This window comes from Athene cunicularia, assembly GCF_003259725.1.
Source record: "Athene cunicularia isolate RWA chromosome 4 unlocalized genomic scaffold, athCun1 chr4_part3, whole genome shotgun sequence".
NCBI classification, from domain to species: Eukaryota; Metazoa; Chordata; class Aves; order Strigiformes; family Strigidae; genus Athene; species Athene cunicularia.
In genome coordinates, this window is record NW_020799100.1 from 5,548,489 (window position 1) to 5,576,279 (window position 27,791).

At 36.6% G+C, this 27,791-nt stretch overlaps 1 protein-coding gene across 1 annotated transcript; it reads right to left on the reverse strand.

Annotated features, from left to right (window-relative positions):
- Window positions 1-2,172: 2,172 nt before the first annotated feature.
- Window positions 2,173-27,785, reverse strand: CUL4B (cullin 4B). Its single transcript, XM_026848292.1, has 20 exons — window positions 26,732-27,785; window positions 23,944-24,059; window positions 19,264-19,367; window positions 18,297-18,366; window positions 17,737-17,810; window positions 16,523-16,685; window positions 16,335-16,424; window positions 15,969-16,051; window positions 14,793-14,860; window positions 13,524-13,642; window positions 12,539-12,731; window positions 11,434-11,538; window positions 11,016-11,126; window positions 10,181-10,266; window positions 9,294-9,401; window positions 8,933-9,046; window positions 7,924-8,029; window positions 7,661-7,833; window positions 6,965-7,117; window positions 2,173-5,746 (listed from the first exon to the last, which is right to left on the reverse strand). Exons 1-20 carry the CDS (start codon window positions 27,258-27,260, stop codon window positions 5,651-5,653), a joined length of 2,661 nt encoding a protein of 886 aa, XP_026704093.1. The 5' UTR covers window positions 27,261-27,785; the 3' UTR covers window positions 2,173-5,650.
- Between the last annotated feature and the right edge of the window lie 6 nt (window positions 27,786-27,791).

The following is a 27,791-nucleotide window of genomic DNA, read 5'->3' on the forward strand; positions in this document are numbered from 1 at the left end:
TTTGAAAAGACAAAATGTCATAGCAAAAGCAAGTGAAGATTACTTAGGCATTTTAACACAGAAGTACCTAGCGACATCTGTTTCTCTCCACTTCTAAAATACAGGTGTTTCAGGCTGTCAACTGATTGTCTTAAGGAGTAAATTAAAGAACTATCATCAATATTATAGAAGAAATGTGATTAACTGTATTCTCTCTGAATAGTCTCATTGAGCATTACTGGCTTAGCATTAGCAGCCAAAGTAGCTGAAGCCTTAGGCTGCAAGAGCTGACCAAGCACAAACTTTTGATAAAACTAATGCTGCTAACAAAGAACTTGCTGAATTCAGCAGATATGAGCAGAATAAAGAAGATAAGGACCAAGGAGACAATTCCAAGAGAATGAAGTAACCTCAGAAGAAAGCCAGCCCAGGGACAGTGAAAACCAGTAAGAAATCAAGAGATCACCGACCAGAATTAAGAGATTGGACTTGGGGATCAGGGTCCCTCTCTGGATGCACCCAGCTCGAGCTGCCACTGAAGGGCTAACAGAAGACTAATTGGAAACCTTTACTTGGACTTGGAATTCTCAGCAGGATCCTGGGGTCAGACACTGTTACAGTGGCCAGTGTGCATAAATCCATAAAAATTAAAAATTTAGTATTTGTTGGATGTGAACTACTTTTTCTAATCTTAAGGGGTTTATCTACACTGCTGCAATGTCTTACTGACTTTAGAAAATTAACTTTCAAAGTTACTTCTTTTGTTTATAACCTAGTGCTCATTTCTCATAAGCAGCAGCAAGATAAATTGAAAGAGTCACTTTAAAGATGAGGTTTAATCAGGAAGCAGTTACTTAACCAGAAGAAAAACCTGCTCCATTGTAGGTTGATCAACATCCATTGCTCCTCTTCCCTGTGAACTCCATATTTTACAAGATACCCTCTGCACAAAGTCAGAGGGTATCTTGTAAAATACCACAGTATGTAAGATACAGTATGTATCTTGTAAAATACCACAGTACGGCCACAAGCTCTTAGCTCTTTAAGGGGTCATGGTAGAGAGGTCCAAAGATACTGTCTTAAATTTGATTTGGCACCAGTTCATCTCAAAATCAGAATACAGTAACATACATTGCACTTGATACAGTAACAGAAATTAAAAGTATTTACTGCTCTCTGGTATTTTTCTTGAGTAGATAGAGCTAATCTCCACACGCCCATCTGCTTCTGTAGGATTTTTTTTTTCCAACAAAAATCTGTAGGATTGTGAATGCAGGAAGCAGGACATATTTTCTTTAAAGAGGAAACTGTTAGTGGAAAAGCCATCCCATGAATGTAGATGCCTCCAAACTCTAAGAGAGAAAGCAAGCACCCAAGCAGTATTAGTGGCAGACCTTTACCCTACCTATTTAAAACCACCACGCACTAGAAACATTTTGTGATGACAGCAGTGCTGTGCAAGGTTAGCCTCCCTGGAGTATATACAAGCCTTCAACAGAAATCAGCGTGGAGGATCAGCACTTGCTTTGCTACAGCTATGCGTGTTGCCAAACCACCCCTCCAGAGCTCAGAAAATAAAATCAAAACACTCCACCTCCCCTCTCACTAAGTCCTTGAGCACCTGCACCGAGAAAGGCCGGGCTGAAGATATTCCTGACAAATCCTGCTTGAATTTAGTCCAGTGATTCCAAAGAGCTGAAGAAAAAATAAGAAATGGCCCTGTCAGCCATCATCAATAACAGAAGCAAATTCCCTGTCCAGCCTTGTACTTTGTACTTCAATAATTATACCAGAGCCATTAAAAAAAATTACTAACTGTACTGGGAGACAAGGAATAATCATGCAGCAGGAGAGTAGCCTCCTGGGCTAGAAACAAGCCACCACCTTTGGTATTTTTGTACCATTTCTGGCACTCCTACACATTCTAATCCCGATTCAAAATTTGCCAGGATGCTTATTTCATTCCCCTTCAATAATCTTGTAGAAGACTTAGTAAAGAAAATAATTCAGGAATGGAAGCCACTTAGAAAACTCAAGGGATTTTAATGACTGAAGAAGGAACTGCTTATTATATTTAAGTAGCAAACAAGTATTTTGCTATCAAAGCACAAGCTAAAAAATTTAAAGAAGCCACAAACATTAGTAAGCCCAACATACAGAACTTTGAGTAAGAACGCATTTTACACACAAGAGTTTATCAACACAAAACTGTTTAATATTTATTAAATGACACAAAATACCTAGATAACAGACTCACTCTCTGAAAGGACATGTATTTACATTATTTACCAACTTAAGAAAGACTCTCTGTACCCATATCAGACTTATGAAACATAAAAAAGGTTTTGCTGCTTTTTGCATCGAAGGATGCAATGGTGATACATGCCCTGTTTGCAAGTCTGCATAAACTATAATTTTTTGATGCAGTGAAAAAGCACGATTTCATATTCTGGTAGCTGAGGGAAGAGGCTTCTGAAAAGTAACAGGGTTAGTTTTTTCCCCCCACTCCAGACAATCTGAAGAACTGTTATACAAAAAGTATATTACATTTTTGAATGCTGCTGTACTCTTACAATTTTAGTGTAACATTTCAAAGAAAATATTCTTCCTACTATATGAAATCACTAAAAAAGTGGTATTTGAACATTTCTTTAGATGCACTTTTTTTTTTTAAAAGAAAGCGTTAGGGCAAATGATATGTCTAGGGAAAATGAAAGGCTGACAAAAAAAAAAAAAAAAGGAAGAGCAGAGACCAAAATATGAAGAACAGCTAAAGCAACTTACTTAATTTGCTAGGGTTTGTTTTTTTTTATTAACTATTTACTTTGGCACCTTTGTGTAAACTATAGAACAAAACAACGTTTACAACACATTTGCAATTACAGCATTTAAACAAATGGTCACTTTTTAAACCAGCCAAGACAAAAAAATAGTCCATTTATGGGTATAAAGATTAAAAAACCTAAAATATATATTTCTAAGAATAAACTGCAATTTCTTATGAACAAGGTGCTATAAACTGCATGCAAGAGTCAAGATTAAAAATGTGTGGCCAAACAGACAGACAAGCTGTGTTATAGCCAGATGAGCTGTGGTCCAAGCCCACTTTAATTTTTTTCTTACAGAGATATATATGGCTCAATAGGCAGGCACATGATCCCAGCAAGAAGTTGCAGAGTTGTACGGCTGGACAATAAATCTTGGCTGCAGCTTTGTCATTACCCAGGAATGAGTGAGACCTTAGCAGAAGAGATGAACACGTTCTTGGGGAAAACCCATGAAGATAAAGGAAGGAAAAGCCTTCTCCCCTCCCCTCTCTCACCCCTTCTCTGGGCCTAGCCAGGGTTCTCAAAGTCCATTCTTTGGGTTGCTTTAACTGGATTGCCACTTAGGGTCTGCCTCAGATTGTGGAAGGCTGATGAGATTTGAGGACATTTTCTATATAGTAATTTCTGCATTTAAATTATTGAAACAGATGGGATAAGAATTAAATAAACCTTCCGACCTTTCCGGTTAGTTTGACTGAATGCAACACACTTGTCTAATGAGGGAGGACTTCACCAGAGTAAGTATTTTAAACATGTAGTGGTATTAGATTTATATGCTACAACAGACTGAATGGAACCAGTTCAATACTGATATTCATCATCTCCTGTTAAGAGTTAAGTTTTATGCTCCTTCTCCAAAACACCTTTTTAAAAGGAATCTTTTATTGGCTAAAGATACAAAACACATACAAGAAAAAGGAACATTGAATGCAAAATACAGAAGGTTTTTTGCAGGGGCATTCTTTCCTCCCCAGTGGATCTCTATTTAAACTAATACTTAAAGATTTGCAGGAGCAGTCTTCAAGTTTCTTACCAGATAACTCTTAGTATTTTTCTTACAGAGGCAAGGGTGGTCCTGGATGTCTACCAGTGGTTATGCTGCAATAGTGTCAAAGCATAAGGTAGATTTTCTGCAGATCAAAGAGCTGTATGACAGTTAGTAGAGGGTGACAGCAAATAATTTAGTAGGAGAAAAAAACCCATCTGCTTCATCTGTCAGCTGAGTACTGTTGCATATAAAAAGAGCTTGAGAGAAAACACAGCTGGAGAAGATACGGAATTAAACAGTAGATCAAAAAAGCAGTAAGGATGGGATGTGTCAGATACAAAATACACACACATACTCACACTCTCCCTCTCACACATGCACACCCCTGAATGTGGGATCACAGTGATAAAAGTTATAGATCATAGAGAGCTAAGTTACACTGTCATTAAACAAAAGTAACATCTTGCTTTCAAGAAATATCTGGTATTCCCCAGGACTATCAGTGCCTGAAAGAGAATGAGGTTTTTCATTGTGCTCTGCAACACAGCTGATCGTAGGTCTAAAGCCTGGCTGGGTAAGGAAGAACTGTTACATGGAGGAGTTACCTTTTCTGATGACACTTTTTTTTCCCATGTATTCCTGGCACATGCTGCTATAGCAATAAAAAAATGCATTTTGTTGAAACAAAGCTCTACATTCAAGTGACTTATTCTCCCATGTCTTATAAAGATGCAAAGAATGCTCTCTGGTCATCTAAGAAAATATATTTTAGATGCCTTGTAGCAATACTTAACTTTCTATATGAGAGGTAGGCTTCTGGGTTCTAGGAGGCCTGCCACATCTAGGGCTGAGTTCTTAAAGCTTTAAGTTAAAGCAATCCAAAGCAGGGCAGCCTTAGAAGAACTGCCCTGTCTAAACCTTGAGGTTAGTTCAAGTTTAGAATGTTGCAAAGCAAAACAAGTATTAAAATTAATTTGTAATTTTTGTTCTTACAGCTTTACCACAAGAACAGTGTGGCTTTTTCATAGATATCTGTAAATAGATTCTCTTTTCTAGAGTATTGCTGCCAAGAGGTGAAGGCCTCCTACCCATGACTAGTAAAAACTGTCACTTTTTCCATTATGGCTGTTTTATGCTTAAAATTCCCAAAGATCACTAAGTCTTATAGGCAAGCCATATAAATCTAATCTGAACTTGTTTTGTTGTAGCAGTTATTTAAGAATGGTGTTTGTATATACAGTATACATGCCCACACTGCAAACTTTATACATCATTTTATATTGGTACCATTTTGTCTTAACTGTGACCAAGAATATTTTCCATTAGATCAGCAATAAGCATAGCTTGGCATATTCCCCATTTTCCCTCCCTCAAGGGAAAAATCCAAGTGTGGGCATCAACCAAACCAAAGGTATGTTACTAACTGAAATGCATTCTGTACAGTAAATTAAAAGTTTGCATGCAGTTTAAGCATTTTAAAGGCTATTTTCTTATATTAATTAACCTTCTGTTTCCATTTAAAGTGTGAAAGACATCTGTCATATCAAGGGACTCCTCTTCAGACCCAGAGACAAATGGAATCACAAAGACCAGGTACTTTCTTTCAGCTTTCTGCACATCTTACTAAATAACATGCAAAGAGTTCAACAGCATTCTTCTTAAAATGTAAATAGTACTCTTTAAATGGGCATGTTAACCACTGAAAGAAGTCCACTCTACTATACTTTTCCATTACACTGCTTTCATTCAATCATCGGTAGTATAAAAAGTCAATTAACGGGATCAACAGGCTAGTTTATCCACTGGCAACTGTGTATGACACCAAGTGTGCAGTAAAACAAAGGCCAACATATGTTTATGCAATATAGTTGTACTGATTTGGGTTTTCTTTATCTCTTTCCATGTAGTCCCTGTCAATTAAGGATTCTATTCTCTTCTTAAGGTCAGCAGGCTGTAAAATAAAGCAGATGTCAGCATTATTACTTTGCAGTTAATGTTTCTCAGTTCTTTCTTTCTACTGAAGTCAAATATCCATACTGCTTAAGATAGTCGAGGAAACAGAAATCACAGTTTACAAAGATTAATCCCTTAAATAAAAGCTTCTAAAGTCTGCAATTGTAACTTTCTCTTCAGTCAGTTACACAATTAGCTTGTCACCTGCAGCTAAGCATAGACTTTTACAGCAGGGGAAGATGCTGCTGTTCAAACTAAACTCTACTTTAAAGAACTGCAATTCATGCATTACAGACGAGTGTGTTTCTAATTCTGACTTTTACCTGGTAAAAGATGGTACAAGTTTCATTTTATCTCGATGCCAGGGAGTTTTGAAAGCGTTTGGGTGCCCTAGGATTTTGTTGGGTGAAGGACTTTATAAAAATAACCTCATGATAAAGAGCAAGGAAAATAATTTAAATCATCTGGTAAAACCCTGCAAAGCCCAATTACAGTTTATGCAATACTTACATTTTTTCAGGAACTTAACATGGTAACAGAACAGGATTATGTGGCAGTACCTTTTATTTTACACTTCCAGTGACAGAAAGCTCTGTATATTTGAACTCAGATGCATCACTGTATTTGAAAATCCATTTCCATGTGTACACAATAAACTACTCATTTTATATGGCAACTGGTGGCTTCTTTAGCTTTGAAACATTCACCAACACCTAATTTTCATTCCGTGTGTGTGTGTGTGTGTGTGTGTGTGTGTGTGTGTGTAAATGTATATATATACACACATTATATATAATCTGTCTGGAAAAAACATTGTGCATTCATTGGTTACTAATTTATTAAAAAGTATCAACCAATTAAGAATTAAAACCAAGTCTGCATTACTTATCTGAATCATTTTGCTCTCACCCCCAGGAATGCATTGCCAGAACACTTTGTATGCTGCTGTTCTCACATCAAAGAGAGCTACCTTCAGTTACTGCTAACGGACTCTGGTCTGAAAGCTTTTGGTAATAAGTTTTATTAGCTTAAAAGCTGGAGGTAATGTTCAGATAAATTAATGCAGTTCACACTTCAAAAATTCCTGAAACTAAGTATTTGTCCTTCCTGATAGTGAAAAAACATATGTTTTGGACAGAATTACTGTTTAACTGAGGACATGCCAAAGAATGTAAGAAGAAGTATTAAAGTTTTAGAAGATAAATCGGTACTATACCTTTACTGGGAATTTAAGCTGGTTGTAGACCTCTGACACAAGCAGGTTATGACTCAGTGACTTGCGCATCTTCATGATTCGTACAATTGCAGCGTCAATCTGGTATTGTCGGTCCTGGAATACTCTCTCTGTAGTGCTTGCCTGTTCCTCTACCTGAAGGATCCATTTAGAAAAGTTTTAAAGAGAATGCTAGAACTGTCAAAACAATTCTTCTTTATATCTCTAAGACAATTCTCAGTGCAATACAGTAAAATGTCAAATACTTGACACAAATCCTTTACAAATATGAAGACCAATTGTCTATTAAAAAACCCACTTGTATAAGGAATTGAAATCTTTGCACAGATTTTCCTTGGATGGCTGTCTGAAAATTCACTGTGAACTTGTTTCTATGTTCACAAACCATAGAATAAAGTTTCAGGGAATGATCAAGGGCAAAAAGAACATTGACTAGCTGAAACTTCTCTTAAACAACCATTTCAGAGACATCTAGCATCATTAGTGTCTAAGTTAGTCTGGAAGCACACATTTGAATCACCATAGTTGGGTATGTGTTACCATCCAAATGATACTTGTAACTTTTACAAAGATGTCGGTATGTACGCTATATCCAAGAAGAAAAAACCTTGTAAATGGGCAGGCAACAAGATACTTAACGCAAGGATCTAAATCACAGAGCATAAAAAAAGAATATACCGTTTCTTTCATCTGAATTTGGTTGATCTTTATCCTGAAGAGCTTATGTCTGAAGTCATCATTACATGTGAATTTATCACCGTCTTCCACATCTTTGCCTTTGGGGCTTTTAGTCAGTACTCTGGCTTTGCCACAAGCCAGAGATTGAAGTGTCCTTCTCAGCTCTCCATCCTCTAAAGCAGAAACAAGTTGTTTAGGGTTGGTTTGTTTGTTTTTTTAATAAAACCACTTGGAAGTAGTTAGCAGATAGGTTCAATACCAACCTATCCCAGTGGCTTGCTTTATCTCCTCCAAACTGAACTCCTCTCCTTCATTAAACATGAGCAGCACCAGTGTCTGGAACAATGAGACCTGAAGTTCTTTTTTTCCCTGTTACAAAGGAAATTAATAGACATCACTAGGCTGGTTTTTGCCGTGGGTTTTTTTGGGGGGTGGAGTGGGGGGGTTTGTGGCAGGGAGGAATGGGCAGGGTGACGAACAAGTCACTCTTGTATGTCAATTATTTCATTTAAAGGATGTGATTATTATTTCATTCATTTGGGAATATGAAAGAATAAAATTGCCGGTCATCTTGTGTTTACTATGAAATGCAGAATAGTCTAACCTTCTGGCCTCTAGATTATTATATCCAATGACAAAACTCACTCAAGATATGCATCAACTTACTCAAGACAAATCTCAAAGCACTAAGTACTTAAAATTACAATTTGGAAGTGTAACACAAACATTAGTTTAAAGAAACACAGTATTAGGAACTATAGGATCTCTGAAATAACCAAGTTTGATAATACTTATTTTACTGTTAACATTTTTCTGAAAAATAGAACTGAAAGTCCTTTAAAACAGTTGTGTTCTTGTACAATCCCGAACTTTTATTTCGGTGTGAAAAGCTTACTGTAAAGATATTTCATGCTGTCAGATGAAGGAAGGTCATCTATGTATGAAACACAGCCCCCCTTTTTTTTCCTCCCCAGTATAAAAATTAGTGCCATTTTTAATATGGAACTAAACCCACTGGATATTTTCCCCAAGCAGTAACCAATAACTTTTCCCACCAATATGGAAATCAGATGCATCTTCTTAGGCCTGAATACATCTGTATCAGAAACTATCAACTCCAGAAACGATAGCAAGAGGTCAAAAACTAGAAGTAATTGCAAAAATAGTGCTGAGTTTTCCACCACAACACAAAAAAGCTTCCCCATATATTCCCTAAGGTGCAGCCCAGACTTGGAATCAAAAAAAGAGGAATAAGAGAAACAATACACTTACCTCTTTAAATTCTGCTTTTAGTACACAGTGTCCTAGTGTTGACTGCCACTGAAGTTTCCTACCACTGTGTTTTCCTAAATAAAAGGTCTTGAAAATCTCCTGCAGTTTTACCATCTAAAAAAAGAAAAAACCCGAAACACTAAAACATAAAAGCAGCCTTCCCTCCTTCACAATCAAATAAGCCCGAAATAAAGGCTTAGAAAGATGAAGGGAACAGCAAGAAAAGAAACTTGATTTTTAAAAAAAAGACAGTTCTGCATTTCTTCCTAGATATTATATGCATATTCAAAACCAAGTTGCAGATGGTATTAAGATGCATTACTGATAGGCTGATACTTGGCATAATGTCTATATTGGTTACCTCTGGGGGCAAATGGACCTCCATAGGCACGTAGGTTGGCCAGTAACCCATAGTCAGAATATTCACTGTTAGTTCAATGTTGCCAGGTACATTCTGATTTTGCATATACTGCAGAAAGAAACAAAGTAAACTGAAACAAAGCAATGTTTATTAAACATATTTCAGGTAGCACTGAAAAGTTATAACAGGCATTACAAGACCACAGAAGACGAGTGACCTTAAGACATCTTTGCTGTAAAAACTGAGTTACACACAAGAAAATTAGGATAAGAAAAAAGGACTTTTCTGAAGTTCTAAAGGCACTTCCATACAGGAAGAAAATAACAAAAGTTATCAGGCTAGTGGGAAGATGCAGCTAATTATGTGTGAATGAAGGAAAAAACAGTAAAATTTGCTTGTCATCAAAACATTATAGAACCACCAGAACTACTGGGCAAAAACTTACAAGCCAGTGGTGTTAAAGTGTTTTACAAGTTTACAATAATTCTTCTATTACTGTGGGTGGGTTGTGGTTTTGGTTTTTTTTGTTTTTTTTTTTTTTTTTGAGGCTTTTTGCTTTGTTGTTCAGGAAAGCCATTAATAAATTCAGTACATTTTTCAAAAACAGAGACAGAAGAATTAAGAAATAGATTCTAACTGATTTTCAGTGGACTGTTTTCCCAATTGGGTTTCTGTCCACTCCCTCTGAAAGCAATCGTCTACAAAATAATTTTCTCCTAGTGAAAGAACAGTACAGACAACTGAAATAATTCAAAAGGAGTTTAACTCGATTACAACAGAAATGTTCAGAAATGAAGACATTCTGCACCCTCTCATTAGGCTTTCTGAGAGTAACTAATTCAAAAAGCAAGTAAATGAATGAACCATGGCAGGCTTTCCTGCAGTACCTGTTTAAACTGTATCATTATGTCTTTTGAAAGCTCCATGTCTTTAAACATTCCTTCAAGTTTGCTGGTGAAAGCAGCTCCACATTCTATAGAAGAGAAATGTAAATCTTAAAAATTAATCTTGTTTATTTTCACCACCATGGAGTAATTATTCTAAATATCAGAATGCAGTCTGAAGCAAGATGACCTATTTCAGCATATATTCTCACATAAAGACCTGGATTCTAATTAAGATACAGAATAAGGTTATAAACAAGGGGGAAAAGGTTTTAATGTGGCAGCCATTCTGCAACACAATTGTTTTTCCATGTGGACACTGACTGTTCATCCTAGGACTCCACTGGCAACCTGTCACTCAGACAATTCTAATCCCTACCAGGTGCCTGCCAAACTGTCTCTTGATGGCAGAAAAACATCAGGTTCTAAAAGTCTTACTCTTGCCACCACAACTCTATCCCATGAAACTATGAAGACCCCAGTAGAAGACTGCTAGCTGGCAGGTTCACATTTCAGACTATACAGAGGGGATAACAAGCAGAAGTTATCCTCAAGCTCTCTGAGCACAGATTTATTCAGCAGGGAACCTCAACTCTATCCCACAGACTAAGATACACTGTACATTTAAGCTCCTGTGTTCTGGCTACTGCTGCTGTAAATAAAAAATAAAAGCAAATGTCTCCTCAGTCTCCTCAAAACCCACCAGTCATTCAAGAATTGTACACAAGGTTCTTGCCCTCATGTAAAGGAGAAATACAAACAGCACTTCTGGGAAGGCCTGTTAAAATAACTATTTTTAAAATAAAGCATGCTGATAGATAGATACATAGATATTTACCATGTTTGAGTTTGGAAAGCATAGATTTTTCAGCATCTACTGACGCACTCTTCCCAACTAATAGTCTCTTTGCTAGATCTTTTTTATAAAAGGCCTCAAAGACATCTTTTCCTGTAAGAGATGAGATTTGATAGTGATTACAAATCATTGCTTGTTTTAAACACACATTACCTACAAGACATCCAAATTCAAAGCTCACTAAATCTAACAAAGCCTTCACATTAAGATTTCCACAGATTTTGAGTCAGGTCTTGCTACTGGCATTTTAACACACAAATTAGTTAAACAGCACTACACCAGCAAACTGCATCTATGAGAATGAACATGTGAAAATGCAGACAGACTGCAGAAATTATTTCGAAGTACCTTTATGATACTGATCAAACAACTGTATCCCCACAAAAACCCCAATACTTACCATATATGAATCTAAATATGATCATAATTTTATCCAGCATTTTTTCAAGTTCTTCATCAGTAGCTTCTTTGTTGCCTGCACGAAGCTTTGAATCTACGTATTTAGCTAAAAGTGCATTGAGGAATAGAAAGTTTAGCATATGCTTACTATTACAATGAAATAATGATTTGTTTTTTTAAACAATTTACATGGAAAACATCTAATACAGTGAAATGCTTTGGAAATGTAAAGGATCTTGAAATCACCTTCAAATCAGTTTAATCGCAGCTAGCTTAATATATTTTCATAGACACTATGAAGTTATAAAAACATTACAGCCTAATATTTGAGATAAGCAATTGCTGCATTTTAACTTTGTTAGCATATATAATATTAAAAAAGATTTTGCTTATGTAAAAAATCCATATTATGACCTCAAAGTACAAAATCACTATTGCTATAGTTTGACATGGCTATAACAGACAAGAAAAATATGTCAACTGGTTATTTAAATGTGTTGACTACATTGCTGAATTTCTCTTAGCAGATTACTGTTTGTTTTAATTTCAAATGGTTTGGTAAGCCATTACAGTTAGTGAATTAATTTTAAAAAAGGCAGGCAGAAAGCTCTACTCCACAAGCCTAACAGCACAACAGATTGCAAAGCAAGTATTATTCAGTGTGTGGAGAAATGATTAAGTTATTCAAAAGTGCAGAGAGCCAGGCTTGTAATGCACTAATCTGTAAACAACATTCTTTGCAAACTACAGAGGCTGTGTTCCTGTAACACGAGGTACAGTGCATCCTCATGTTTCTTCACTTTTATATATTAAACCACAGATAGATATGCAGAGCCCCTAATAGCTCTGTGTGCATGTGTTGGTGGCACAGTTATGTAAACTTCTAAAAGAGTAAAATTATTAGTGGTATTCTCACATCCGGACACCAGTCAATTGCTGGAATGCCCAAGTTCTAATGTTCTTCACTCTTCTAATTCCCAGTTTGACAATGAATGCATTATGTCTTAATGCACAATTCCATCATATCCCATCTGAAAGCTGCATCAGCAACTCCCTCTTGTCCCCCCACCCAAACTCTCACACAGGAAGAAACTGAAGAAAAATACCTATGAGTTCAGCTGGCTTATTTGGTCTTTTGTTAATGAATGTTTCAAAGGCTTCTTTCATAGCATTTACAAACTTCTCATTCTTGAGAAAGCAAACATCAATAATATGGTCAACTTTGTCTTTAAAATCAAGTAGTTCTTGGACCATGGTTTTGTCTTTTTCTGGATTAATTACTATGGTGCTACCAAATGCCTGCAAAATAAAAACATATCTTTCAATTAGCCTGAATAATGAATTTAAATGACAATACTTCTAAAAGTCCAAGTTATCCTTGTAATGTCTTGATTCTGGTATTCATACTAGTTCCACTAATACAATAGAAGTAATAGCATTATGAAGTATTCACTATATAATCATTCTTAAATCTTTTATGTTGATTCAAAACCAATCTGTGAATAAGTGAACAGATTCAGAACTTTTGTCTGAAGAAATGAACTTAAGCATGACAACATGTGCTTTTTAAACGTCTATATCCTCAGGTGTTACACAAGTAAAGATCCCACTAAACTCATTTTTATTTAACAGTACTTCTATACTGCTACAAAGCATTCCTTCACAACAACCATACTTTCTGTGACAACATTTTCACTAAGTAATAAGATGAAACATCTTAAGTGATATTCAACTGCTTTGTGAACTTCAATTGGTTGGTAACTTAAGCTGCCACCATTCTGCTATTCCCAAAAGGTCTGTTGGGAGAAATATAGTTGTCCTCCACAACTATAAGCAAGATAAAAACTCTGTGTTTATTTGAAGTTTAACAATTCAACTGAATGTTTAGTATTTTCTTTGACAGGGTTAGAACAGTTACTTGTACTTTTCCTAGTACAGTTTCAAAAGCTGCCTATTAAATATATGTTTATAAGAAAGTAGTTTTTAATTATTAGAAAAAAATGCAATAGTTTATAGAGATCACTCAAATATCCATGTATAAACTCCAGAAATACAATAGTGGTATCTGCTCCAGAGGTCTAGGAACAGTACCTTTATGTACTCAATCCAGTGCTGCAGGAGAACTTGTACTCCACCTCGCACACGACTGAACAATTGGTATAGAAGAGACAGGTCTTGAATTCGGTTTTCATCAAGAAGGTGGTTTAAACCTGAAAATGAGAGAATTTAAATAGAAATTAAAACCAGAGCAATCCAAAGAAAGCACACCATGCTATTGTAGTAAGGGACCTCTTCAAAACTAGAATTTTTTTTCATCGAACAATTATTTTGGGGGTTTGTTTTGTTTTGAGGTGTTTTGTGGTTTTTTAAGCTAACTAATTTAAGAGCAAAACACAAAATGGCTACCCGAACTGACTCAAACCTTAAAAACCTTGTTATTGCACTGGATATCTTGGACTATATGTAATTTACACAACGTACTTATCACAATACTTTTGCTTACTTCTGCTTTACTATTTCCTAAAGATTTGAAAAGTTTATGCTCTAATGATTTGTAGGAAAGGTTCCTTGGCAAGACAGAGCTCAGAGTCTCAATTCTGGCTGTAAAATAAATTTTACAGATGTTTGAAGGCAAGCAGCTTCAAGAAATATCTTCACATTTTACTTTCTAACTTTTTGCCAGAGAAGGTCTGATGCTCCACAGCTATGCTCTAAGAAAGTAGATGGGTAAATATTGCAAACTTGATACTCCTCTCAATAAAGAGTCTGTTACAGATGTGCAGGAAGATGCTAACATACCTATTTCATTCAGAATCTGGCTAATAAGGACTTGGTAATTTTCTTTTATTATTCAACTCTTGTTGCACCCATATCTATTTCCAGACTATCCCTCAGAACAACAGAGGATCACAACTCCACAGACACTATTGTATTACTGAGGCAACATACTTCATTGCTCAAATTTTATTAAATTTTTAAAACAAGCTGCTTTTTGTGAGCAGCAAGTAATCAATGCCTCCCCTTTGTTGTATAGCCATAATTTGAAGGCTACTCCTTTACATCCGAGTCTTCAAAATGCTATTTAACACACTGAATTCAAGAGTCCCTACTGTAGCTTTCCTTTTGCTTTGCTGTGTATCTGAAGACAGCATTGCATCTCATTACTTCTCAAGGAGAGTGGTACTTGCCCTCTTGCAAAACGGTCAGTGCTATTTCATGAACCAAGTAGCAAAGGGCCTTAAAGGATGATGTAGCTTGTGACCTGCCCCAGCACCTGAATGTGCCACTTCCTTTTTCAGCACAGGAATTGAAAGCCCCAAAGCAGTAATTAGAAACATTTCTATAAAGAAGAGAGATTACCTTTCTGAAGAATGGCTGTTAAATGTTCACCTAGAAGTTGCTTTTCTACAGTAGCAATTAGTGGCTTCCTATAGAAAAAATGTTTAGAATTACTTTTCCTTTTTCCATTATTGACAGTTTTAAATCCAATCCTTTTTTTTAAGATTATGTTAACTACACTTGTCATTGGGAGTGCTCTAATTATCTGTGGCCAAGGACCTAAAATGATTATACACATATTTATCCTTTTTCCTCCCCAGTAAGCAATCTTTCCTGTCTGCTGACTGAAGACTTAGTTCACACAATAAGCCTGTTGTACATGACCTCTAGGCAGCTGGACAATGATTCATCAGTGAAGAAACTGGGCAAAAGTTTGTCAAAGAATATACCTTCTCCTGTTTCATGGGAGGAGATTCACGTCTTGGGAGACAAACCAAGGAGACTTCATGAGTCAAGAGGTATTAAAACAAAACAGGGAGCTGGCCAATAATAATGGTGCAGAAGGAAGCCACTAAACAAGGTAAATGTTTTTAACAGCTGAAGGAGAAAGGAAATTAAAATGTATGATGGTAGCAATGAAACACCTTCCTCTCAGAGATATTCTCTGTATCTACTCTTTGAAGAAGTTGCTACCACTTACTCAAAGAGTTTTGTTGTATTAGTGACCTAAATTTTCTCTCAGACATGACAGCTGCAGCTTTATGTTAGGAGAACACTTCTCCTGTCCTATCAGTCATGACCTCCACTTGACTGTATTTGAGGAAATCCTGCCTCTAAGTAGAAAAGATTGAAGAGTGACATTAAGCCAATAATTTCCCAGACTCCATAAAGAACATGCAAGTATTTTTATATAAATATTCAGAGCCTTTAGCTTCAGAATTCTCTACCTGGGTCCTATCTTTTTCAGGCAGGACAACAGTTGATTAATTGCATTTCAGCAAGAAAGAAATGTTTGGACTGGTGGCGGCAGCCTATTTTTCTCCAACCAAATGCCCCAAAACGTTCATGTCAAAGCTAGTGGCTTAGAAGGATATTAGCTGTGTGAGCCAACATAGTGCTTCACTGTAAACAAGGAATTGTGGGAGTGAGAAGCATCTGATGATCAGTTAGTAACTGAAATAAACTGTAGCTATTAGAAGGCCCTCAACAGAAGAGCCATACAGCTAACAATATCAAGCAAAGAGAGACTGCACTTACTGTGTGCTCTGATCCAAATAAGTGATTATCCTGTCTGCTTCTTCTTCCAAGCGCTTGTTGACATGGTGAAGATATTCTGGAACCTGAAAATGCCAGAGTAGTTTTGTATGTATTTAAAAAAAAATCAAGAGGGGGGGGGAAAAAAATAGACAGTACTGGTCTGACAGCAGGAGCACCTCCAGTTTTAAGCAGAAATTATTGCACTGTGACTGAAGGCAACTGCATGTGAATTCCTTTTTCAGAGTAATAAAAAACATAAAGGTCACATCATTACCCTGTATGCTGGCTAAGGCAGCATAATAATTCTGCTCCCTGAGAAATGTTTCATCCTTAGGCATAACAAATATTGTTAAACATTCAAAATACCTCTCTTTCCTGCATAAGCCTCTGTCCCTCTGCTGCATACAGGCGGTTAGTCTCTTCCAAGAATCTATGTTCGAAAGAGTCTTGATAAATCTAGGAAAGCAAAGTGACAGCAACCCAGGGTGAAGCTTACTGAACACTAAATGAGAATCTGAGCTGTTTACTGGTTTAAAGGTGAAAAGTTTACTCACCTGCAAGTCAGAAAGCATGCTTAGAAGGCTTCGCAGTAAACTCCTATCAATAGCCTCACCATTTCTTTCCCTCTCAATTAGCAGGAGAATGCCATCAATAGTTTTGTTCTGAACCTTCTGATCACTGATTATATGAGTTCTGAACAATTCTAGCCCCATATCCCTAAAAAGAAAATAAATACTGTTCAATAAATTGTGTAAGAACCAACCCCAAACATTCTCTATTAATAAAATTTGACCTAGATCAAATGGAGAGGTCAAAAAGTACTACCCTTCTTCAAGTTCCTCATTCCTGTGCCCCAAAATCACTTCAGATGAACACACACATAAACACTAAAATAAACCATGACAAAGCATTAACAGTAAGCTGCAGATTTTAGAGACCAAAGTGCATACTTTTTTCCTAAATAACCACCACCTAACTTTTGCAGCATCTTTATTTTTCACTTGGCTGGCAGGATAATGGAAACCAAATGAACAGCAAGCCTTCACAATAAAAGGATAATGTCACCCTGGATCCCAATTCCATGTTTATGCTGTTGGACAATATTCTTTTTTCTTTATCAATTTCTAATCTCTAATTCTTAGGCAGAACATAGAACAACTCCATGTTGTGAAAGAGAAGGATCTCTGCTTTGGGAATTCAAGTTAAAACCTCCCATGAACGTGAAGCTGTGGGTTTGGGCACTTTTAGGAAAAGCCAGGCCCTCCTTCCACCACTCCTTCAATCTCTGTCAAAGTAACTGAGGAAGTGTCAAATGCACTGTAGGGCCTTTGCTAATTATTACAATATTGGGAGAGGGAGAGAGCATGAAGGTTGAAGTCCAGAAGACAGTAACTTGCTTTTATTTTAGGTAACTTTTTCCTTTAAAAATATTGACAGAACACTGAATACTATGCATGCTAAAGCCAATAGCTGGGCAACTCAAACCCTCATACTTCATTTGTTGAACAGGCTCTTTCCTTTAACTGTGCAAACTGGAAGTTGATATCTACTTAGCTGAAATTTTCTATCACAGCTAATTCTAGAAGAATCCTGTAATTCATGGAAAATGAAATAGAAGTGAAAGCTCCCTTTGAAATAAGCATGTATGCATTCACCATCTCATTTACTGGTCACTATAAAATTTATATTAAAAAAACCGCCTGAAAATCTGCAAGATATAAGCAGTAATTTAAATATACCCCCAAGATGTTATTCTCTGTGCCCTTACCAAATAGATGGCAGCATTGAATTCTGAAGTACATAAGTTCGATCCAAGAACAAAAAGATACTTCTAATCATAATCTGTTATGAGAAGGAATAAAAAAGCCACAGTCATTTTACTCTTGAAATTAAAGAGCAACACAAATTATGCTCAACAACAACAAAACAAATCCACTGACAGGTTTCAGTCAGCACTTCCTTAGACAGCACTGGTTTGTTTAAAATATTCTGCCAATCTCAGTGAGATGATCAATGTGACATTTAGCATTTTTCTGTATAAAAGAATAGCTCCTTTTATAACAGGTATAAAAGGAGAAAGGTTTGCATAGAAACAAGTTAGGAGTTGGGGGTGTGTGTGTCCAAGATCAGACCAATGTGTCAAGAAACACACTACAGACAAGTATTTTCAAGGCTCAATTTCTAACAAACTACAGTTGTATTTCATGAAGAAGCCTTATATAAATTTAAGACAACATTTCAGAAGCATACTATGTTCACAAAGGAACAGTTAAGCAAAACAAAGGCTGACTAGGCAACTGGTTTTCTTTAAAAAGATAAAAAACTTACCATTTGTCTGCAGTGATCTTGCCAACATTTGTCTATTTTCTTTAGAAAAAGGACACTATCCAATGAATCCATGAAGAAATCATTAAGAAAATTATGATTAATAGGTAGTGTGAGCAATGAAATGAGCCAACATAATTATTTTTTTGAAGACACTTAGAGAGCACAACAAACTCACCTACTCCAAAAAAGAACCAGTTAACTTCTTGCAACATGTTTATTTCTAATGAGGGTCCTTGTGTTAATAATGAGAAATCACAATGTTTTCAACAGTTTAAAAAAAAGGATCTAAATACTTTTGAATGTTTTGTTTAAACCCCCATACCTTAAAAATGAATGATCCACAACACACCTAGGAGCCCACCACTACGCAGATTATATAATTTCAGCTCATGTTAAGAGGTGACCTTAAGAGATAAATTTAATCCTTTAAATTTAACTTGCATTTAGCTCACTATATAGTTCTGGTACTAATTAATATCCACTTAATAGGATCTTGATCTGATGTAACTCAAAACTTTTGAAAATAAAACATTCTGGTCCTCATAACCACCAACATTGTATACTGCCAGACCACTAGCACTTTTCAAAAAGAAAACAAGAAGTACTTGTTGGAAGATTTTTCTGTTTACCTGAGCATGGCAAGTTCAGCTTATAAAAAAACATGAAGTGATACAGCCAATATAGCCTTTTTAAGCCTTGCTGTAAGTCTAATAGGAACTTTTGTAAGATGTCAAAGTGTTTCATAAATACCAATGAAACTTTGTCACAAACTTTTCACATGGTTATAGACGTAAAGGAACTAGTAGTGTTCTCTGAGGTCCCACAAAAAATGAAAACAGACCAAATTATGCAAAAACTAGGAATTCAGATTACCACAGCCTAGTGTCATGAACTAGTCAAAGAAATCCATCACCACATACTGGCAGGTAAAAACGTTTTGGCTCATCAACAGCTAAAAAAAGGATATTCTCTGAATTGGTGAATTTGTGCTTTAATGTGGTCTTCACAGATCTGTCTCAATTGTTTGTACAAGTTTGCAGAAATCTTGTAGGAGCAGAGATTTTCAACAGCCTGAAGTAAAGAGAAACAGATACTAAGAAATCTGTTTATATTCTTATATGTGGTTTTACAAGGAAAGGGGGGAAAAAAATCCAGAACAACCATGGAATTCTGCTTCTCACTCAAGAATCTACCAGCTTTTAATTGTAACATAGTTAACAGCTGCATGCAAAACACCAGAGAAAGGCACGGCACTATAATGGTACTAAGAGACAAGGGAAGGCCATGCCCTGAACAGCTTACAGTTTATTAATTTCAGTTGGAGTACCAATATCTCATAAGGAACTGCAGGACTTGCATCTCTAAGAACAAGGATATTAGTTTAATATGTTCCAGCAGCTTGCAGGGTTTCATACTTCAAAGCACACACTTAAGGTCTTAATTTTATTAACTGCTGTGCTTTGCTAGTGTTATTTCCTTTTGCACTCTTTTCCTCACACTCAAAAGTACATATACATATATATATATATATATATATGTACATATATACATATGCATATTTTCTCTCTCTCCATCAACCCCCTGCCTGAATAAGTTTAGTTATAATCCTGAACAATTTTTAGTAGTATGACTACATTCCAGATGTTTACAGTGTCAAATCTCAGATTTCTAGACCATAATCAATTATTAGAAGAACTGTTGCTGTGCTTCACAGCAAGAAGTGAAAAGAAGCTTCATGGGGACATGTCCTGGAGATTGATCAAGCAAACAAGCATTCCTAAGTCAGACTTTTCCAAAATTCATACCAGTTGCCAGATTTGGAACACAACTGAGCAACTGCAACTCTTTGTGGACTGATGAAAAACTATTAAAAATATATGATTGTTTTGTAAAACGTCTGTAGAAGCTAAAGAGGAGAGGTATATATGATTTTCAACTAATGCCACGATTATATTTATTTTCTTAATGGAAAATATATCAGTTGCCAGTACAACCAACTCATAGGAAAAAAAAGGACTGGAAGATCAAGTTTGTTCCCCAGCAACTGCAGGCAACCATGCAGGGACAGTGCAGTTCAGAAGTATACAGAGCAGATCTACGCCATTACACTGAAGTCCCCCAGAGTATTTTCCAGCAGTCCAAACAGAAGCCACCAGCAAACAGTAAGCAGCCACCACTAAAAGCAGAGCAACAATCAAAACAAGGAGTTCCTCAGTTTATCCTAGGATATCAACAGTAATCATTCTCAGTATCAACAGTAAAAAACTCTCTAGAACAAGTACACTACAGCTAATACTGGCTCTAGGACAGAGGAGTTAAAAACCAACAATAAAAAAACCTCCACAAAAAACCAAAATCCCACAACAAACCAACCCACACACCATTAACAACAAAAGAAAAAACCTGCATAAGCTTACTGTCAGAAACAAACAGGTATAGCAAGAGTCAGTGTGCCAGTTAAAGACTAAAACAGGTATGAATGATACTTATTAGGAAAGCCAGAATTATCACTGAAGTGCACATCTTAATATTTGGAAATAACAAATTCAACTCTCAGCCTTAACAACTTGAGAAACCCAAGCAAATACAATGATGTGATAGGAAAACATACTGTACAGTTCACTGTTCAGAAGAGGTTATGGACACTGCTCAACTCTATTCTGCTATTGTACCCACAGGGTCAGGCTCTAAATGAAAAAGCAGCGAAACACAAAATAGCCACGACTTTAATTTCAGAAGAAAAAGAGGATGAAAAACACTATGCTTGAAGAGCCCGATTAGACCTTCAGCAAGTGCAATAAATGGGTTTCTTCTTTCCCCCCCCCCACTTACTTTGGAGAAGCCAACTGAGATATGGATGTTTTGGATAGAACTTGCTAGTTACCTGCATAACCACAGTTAGTCTTGCTGCTACCTAACCAGCCTAGGACACCAGCAGCCATTTTGCTGTACTTCTGGTCAGTTCATCCATCTCAACTAACAATGTTTTCATAACTGCTGTCTATCAAAACATGTACTATTTAACCATGCCGCTTCAAATCCTTAAAAGAATTAGCCTCTGCACTGTAGACAGACAAATGCATACTATTAACTCTTAGTGAAATAAGTTAACATGTAGTGTTCACATAAAGCTGTGCTTTTGCATTTAAGAAATTATAACGTGTTAAACACGTCTGCTAGTATTGAGTGTTTGACCATCAAGTGCAAAACTTCTGCAGCTTCATTGATAACATCCATAGAAATGTTTTAATTTTGTGAATTCTGCTCAATTGGCCTTTTTTTTTTTAAGGAGATTAAACTTTCTAAGCACATGAATACAAAACCTTTTACTAAGATTTGTTCTGTGGAGCATACCATCACTTTGCAATATTATGCTTTGCAAATGTGACAATTATTTTGTTTTGAATTAATGGAATAAAGCTTTCTGATCAGGGAATCTGTGCCCTGAAAATGGTCAAAACATCCAAAAGTGAAGCATCATACTTCCTTTGTGTAACATATGTTCTTTTCTTTTCTTGAGGATTTTTTTTGTCTGTTTGGGGTTTTTTTTGATTGCACCATCCACACCTGGGATTGTGTGCTCAGGAAAAGTAGGAAAAAACCTGAACTGCTCTGATGACAGAAAATCAGAACTTTCCAGAATTACTTAACTCTGATTAAAACAACTTAACTAGGTATCTGCTACCAAAGATCTAGATCTGTATTTCTTGGTACTAATCCAAGGAAAATTATTCTACCAAAGCAGCTTTCAATTCAGTAGCACTTCAGCTACTCAAAGATGTGTATCTTTTCTCTTGCTGGGGAGAAACAAAGCAAGTACAAAGCCAGGGTCCCAGAAAGAAATAAAGCCTCGAAATATTTTCTCAGGGGTATTTGCCAATATAGACAAGAGTTAAGCCAAACTCAAGAAGTTTATTCCATTAATAAAAAGCATCTTATTTTGAGGTGTGCAGCAGAACTTTCGCAGACTCTTTTGCAATTCCCCTCTATGCTTGGATAATGGTGTCTGCCAAGGCATATTTGGCATCAGATCCATTTACCAAGCAGCTGTTCAGAAATGACATTAGTTTAGTTAGCATTTAAAAACACTAGTGATTCCTATTACTATTTTTAAATCAAGAGATTTATTTTTAGATTTATAAAAAAGAAAAATTTCATACTTGATTGCACTCTATTTCATTGAAAAGTATTTAAGTTAGACTGTTAAAATTGAGATTAAAAAAAAAAAAGGATATTTTTAGTTTTCTGAGCATAAGCAACATTAAATTAAGCCTGTGGTAAAATTGAATAGAAATTTAAGCTATAACTGTGAAGCAGAAGCAAGGCTTTCAATAGAACTTTGTGTTTTTAAACAATTTTGGATATTTTTCAAGTATTTAATTAAACTGCACAACAGCAAATAACTGTTAAAGTAATTTACAGCACGAGCAAATAGTGGGTTGCAATTTGTTTCACCAAGTTTTGCAAAAGTAACAATACTATTGCTACTTTAACAATACTATGTATTATCCTGACAAACTGTAAAAAAGCTATTTTTAGAGTAATTGAACATTATAAAAGATTATAATGAGCTTAAAACCACACTGGACAAAGGAATTTGGCCCATGAGGTTCTTGGTTCTACAAGGAATGGCGATTTACCCTTCCCTAAATCTGTCCCCAAACCTTGTGCAAACAGGATCTTTCTTCTCAACTTTTCACAAAAATCAGTCGTATCCAAATGCAACTCTCACTGAAAAGGGGAGAGCAGGGGAAGAAGACACTAAATATAGATGGAGAGAAGGCTCTATACACACAGAGAAACAAATCAAACAACTAACCAGTTAATAAAGGCTTTAAAAGTAAAGTAAAAAGTGTAAGTGCTTCTTAATACCTATCTAAAGCAGTGCTGTTGCTAGACCACTACAACCGCAAGTACCACGATGTTAGAAGGGAAAAGGTGAGGAGAAGTCTCCCTAACACATTCAGCTGAGAAAGCAGAAGTGGAGCTTATAAAAAAAGTTCGGAAATGCAGTTCAAGTCTAACCACTTCCTAAAATGTTCAGGGCAAGACAATCAGAGCTGTTGCTGGGAATAAGTTTTGATTCTCAGAAAAGACAGAATGTTGAATGATAAAAAAAACTACAATCAAACCAAAATAATACAATTAATGAATAAAAATAGTATTCTATTTAAGAAGTCAAATTAAAAATTTCTTTTTTTACATGATTTACAATTCTCAATCACAAACAGACACTGTATTTATAAAAAGAAGTATATTTTAATATGTGGGTTTTTTTTTTTTTACCTGAACACCCTGGTTTTGGATTTTATATTTCTCCTTTAGCAGCTACAGACTATAAACCCCAAAACAGTAAAAGAAACACAGCTCGTTGCTTTATTTAATTCTTGTCAAGTGTTGCAAGGGAAACCATACCTTGGATTATGTTGTGGCACATAAAAAAATTTCCCAGTTCAATCTTCAGTCTTGTGAAATTTTTACTGATGATTTTAAAATTTAAGAAACTATTCGATGAAAAGTTTTTCAATGACAAAAACAGCTATCAAGCAAAATGTCATTTTTAGCACTGTATCAAAAGTGTTTTAAGCAAAAACTCCAACAACAAAACAAAAAGACCTACCCCACTGCTTTTACTTATAGCACTTACCTGGTAGAGCTCCTCTAAATTGTACTTAATTGAAGTACTGTTCTGGATAGCTTCTACAGCTTCTTTCAGTTTTTGCCAGGTTTCATCTGTGTAGTTTTCAGGCAATTTGGGTTTATCTTTAAAAGAAATTATATAGAGTTTAAGGAAGTATTTAGAAAGAGAAGAACATTTCACCTTATATAGAAGTTACCAATGCAGCTTTGAGTGGAAAGAGGTGTGGGCTGATGCTCTAGATTTTAATTTATACTAAGATGAAAAGAAAGCATTTGTGTAAAAGCAGTATCTTATTTACATTTGAAATAGTAACACATTGTAAGAATTCAGCATTGCTCTTTACATACACATCACAGCATCTGTACCCCAATCAGTATGTGTGATTTCTGAAAATCACAATACTGTGTCTGAGCAACTCAAGAAGGGATAAAGGCTAAAAACCAGCAAGAATGATCTGCATCTTCATTACACTCTTTTTCCACTACCAGGACAGCACAGCTGAAGGAAAGTGGACATAAAAGCTGAAAACAATGTATTAGAAGATACAGAATTGTGTATAACTTAATTTTTAAATTTACGGTTCAGTAATTCTAGTCTGTATTAACAGTGGGAAAGCAACCCTCAAGAAGCACACACAGAAATACCATAATTATAGTACAAGCTTTATGGTTGTAAGGAAAACCTTCCTATGTAAAGTAATCCATTTACGTCTCTCTTGGGTTTGGCCAGTGGATATTTATTAGAGTTAGGCACTCTTTTAATGTTCAAACAGCTCCAGCTTTGCAGATTTGACTCATTCAACTCTTGCTGTGATTTTTTTTTAGCCTCTTTTCTAGAGATGCCTCTGCTATGCAGCATCTTCAACAACACTAAAGCATTTACAACAGGCTAAAAGAGATTCCACAAGTCAAATCCTCAGAATACCAGGCCTATTTTAAAATTGTGTGTTCTCATAACTAGCTAAAGTGACCATTTTTGTTCTAAGAAGCACATTCCCAAATGGAGAAGGAAGGAGGAGAAAATTTAGGAAGACACATGTACATCCATGCCACCAACAGGTGAAATCAGCCCAGAGTTTATTAAAATCGACTTTTACATACCTAAAAGTAAAAAACAAATTGTGAACCTTTATGATTTCTCTAGAAATAACAGAGAAGTAATTTTTTTGTACTCCCGAGCATTTCCCTACAATACTGGCAATATCCCAACATTAGCTGTATTGTAAGAAACTAGAGAAACAACTAACTACCAGTGAGACATGCCTATTTTCACTAGCAACTAATGAGCCTAATGAGTATGCTACTCAGCAGTAAATACCAAGATTCTGGATTTTAGGAAGTTAATTAAATTGTAAAGGATGTTATTGCCATCACACCAAGATAAAGACAATAATCTTAAGGTTACTATGCAGTTTAACATCTAAGAGTAAATAAAAAGCAAAAGCTGGCAGATTCTTGAGACATCCTTTTCAAGTGATTCAAATACCAATTCATACGGAATGATGATCATAGCACCATGCAATTCATGACATTTAACAAATATTTTAAACATGAAAAGTTGACTTCCCTTAAGATAACAGTGTACAAGCAACAGAAGAGTGACATTTCTCCCTATCATGCATCATAAGCATAAATTTAAAAATAATTAGTCAAAGTAAATGACGATGACCTGATGGGTAGAGAACAAGTTTGAGAATTAGAAGGACCCTAAAGGAAAGTTAACACCATGATCATGAATTGCTGTAAAACATTACAGTGGCTAAATAATCCTAACCCTTACCTTCTGCGATATCTCTACAGAACATTTGTATCAATTCTGTATTTAGAAATTACAATTAATGTCAGTACTATCCACCCCTCCCAACACCAAACACATGGGGAAAAAGAAAAATAACCTAAGAAAGCAAGGTATCAGACTATTTTAGAAGACAGCTAAAGGCAGGAAATAAGAAAAGTCCATGGTTTCCCTGTCTTTATAGGAGAAAAAAAGACAGAAATATAGCTAAGCTTTCTGCCTACACCTATTTGTATATTTGTTTACTAGAAAATGAAGCAGCATCACACCAGAAGTTTCATTTCTCTGCTTCAGTTGGTCTCTACTAACAATACTCAAGAATTTATAAAGCAATAGAAGCTTGTAAAGTGAGAGTATGTTAAAACCGAAAAAAGACAAAAAAGCTAAATAATAAAAATTACAACAAAGATATTGAAAAGAAAACACTCAACAAAAATCCGAACTACCTACTCTAAAGGAAAGTGGGGAAACCAGAAAGGAAATCCGCCATGATAGCCTGATAATCGCTAAGTGGGGGAAGATTAACCTATAAACAGATAGCATGGATAGAGGCAAGACATCTAAACTCAGGTCCAATTTAAAAAAATGCATTCTGTGCGAAGACTTATCATGAACTGGGCTAAAATATATACTATGCCCTCAATCAGGATTATTAGAAAAGAGGTAGCAAACACTAAAAGTTTGAAGAAAGGCGATTTCTACACTTATGTATTAAAACCTCTCATCTAACATACAAGTTAAGGGCTTCTCTCAAGAGATGGTGTGAAAAGTCTGAAAAATAATCCCAAACAGCAAACTGTAGTTCAGGATGTGTACATGACTGGGCAAGTATGCATCATAGGACATTATTCCCCCTTCTGTAAGTATAGAAACATTTACTACAGAAAAGCATTTCCTGCAAAACTTGGAGCTATCTGAAAGCCAACCGGTTTCTGTGTTGAAAACAAAACACAAAGTTGCACGTCAGCTCCCCATAGTGTGACAAATTAGGGCCTGTTACCTTTAAAGTTCTTGATCACTAATTTCTTAGCGGAGCCAGGTTTACTGTTGGCGAAACTGGAAACAGTAGAGGAGGCAGCTTTGGTCAGGCCATTTGCATGGTGCCCCACAGCCACTGACGAAATTAAAAGGCTTTTGTTTTTGAGCTGTTGTTGGTGCTGCTGTTGAGAAGAGGCAGCAGGAGAGGAGGAAGACGACTCTTCAGCCATCTTCACATCGAGTCCAATAAAATCCACGGAGTCCTCAAAGCGCAGCTTCTTTTGGAGGTGATGGTTAGAGGAGGCAACCCCTGAGGAGGAGCACGAGGAGGTGGTGATGACAGAGGAAGATGACGAGGAGGTGTTTTTGGAAGGAGAAGAGGCGCAGGAAGAAATGGAATCAAATTCTTCTCTTTCAGAATTGCTGTTGCTGCTGTTATTTAACTTTCTCTTCTTGCAGGAGGAGCTGCTGCTGGTATTACCATCAGTGGCAGGTCTGACCTCCTGGGCTGCAGCGGGGGGGTTGGGGGAAGAGAAACCTGTGGGAAACATGAACACACAGAAGTGAACAGGCTGAGGGGCATCAAATCCTTGTGGTGTGACAAAGAGAGAGAGAGTTTGAGAGTCAGTCTCTGTTTGGTGTCTCTCGGGGGGGGTGTCTTTCAACTCCTCTCTCTCATCAGTGGAGTCCTTCCGTATTCCCTCTCCTTCGCCGCCTTCTTTCTCGGAGGAATCACCTTCTCTCCTCTCTTCCCCTTTTCTTTATTACTTTGTTTCTTGTCGTAGTTTGTCTCTGCTTTCCTGCTTTTACTCCTTTCTCAGCGGAGCGTCTCCGTTCCTGCCTCTCGCCACCCACCAGTTTCTTTCAATTCTTCTCTCCAACACCAGTATTTCCCCACGGCTGCCCGCTCCCCCAGCTTTTCCTTCCGCTCCCCTCCTGCTCCGGCCGCCTCGTCTCCGCCGAGCAGCAGCGGGGAGGGCTGAGCGCGGCTCCCTCACGCCTCGGCTCCAGCCCCTCGCCCCACACGCCTCCCGCTCCCTCGCCGCCGCCCGGCCCGCTCTCCCCCCGCAGCCCGCTCTCCT

Bases quoted from the DNA above. Each gene is read 5' to 3' on its own strand.
- CUL4B (XM_026848292.1), bottom strand. From the start codon at position 27,260: ATGTTTCCCACAGGTTTCTCTTCCCCCAACCCCCCCGCTGCAGCCCAG. The intron at 8,030-8,932 runs GTAAGTGTATTG...CCTTTGTAACAG, and splicing joins TAAAAGCAGAATTTAAAGAG to GGAAAAAAAGAACTTCAGGT. The intron at 7,834-7,923 runs GTTGGTATTGAA...TTTCTGCTTTAG, and splicing joins AAAGCAAGCCACTGGGATAG to AGGATGGAGAGCTGAGAAGG.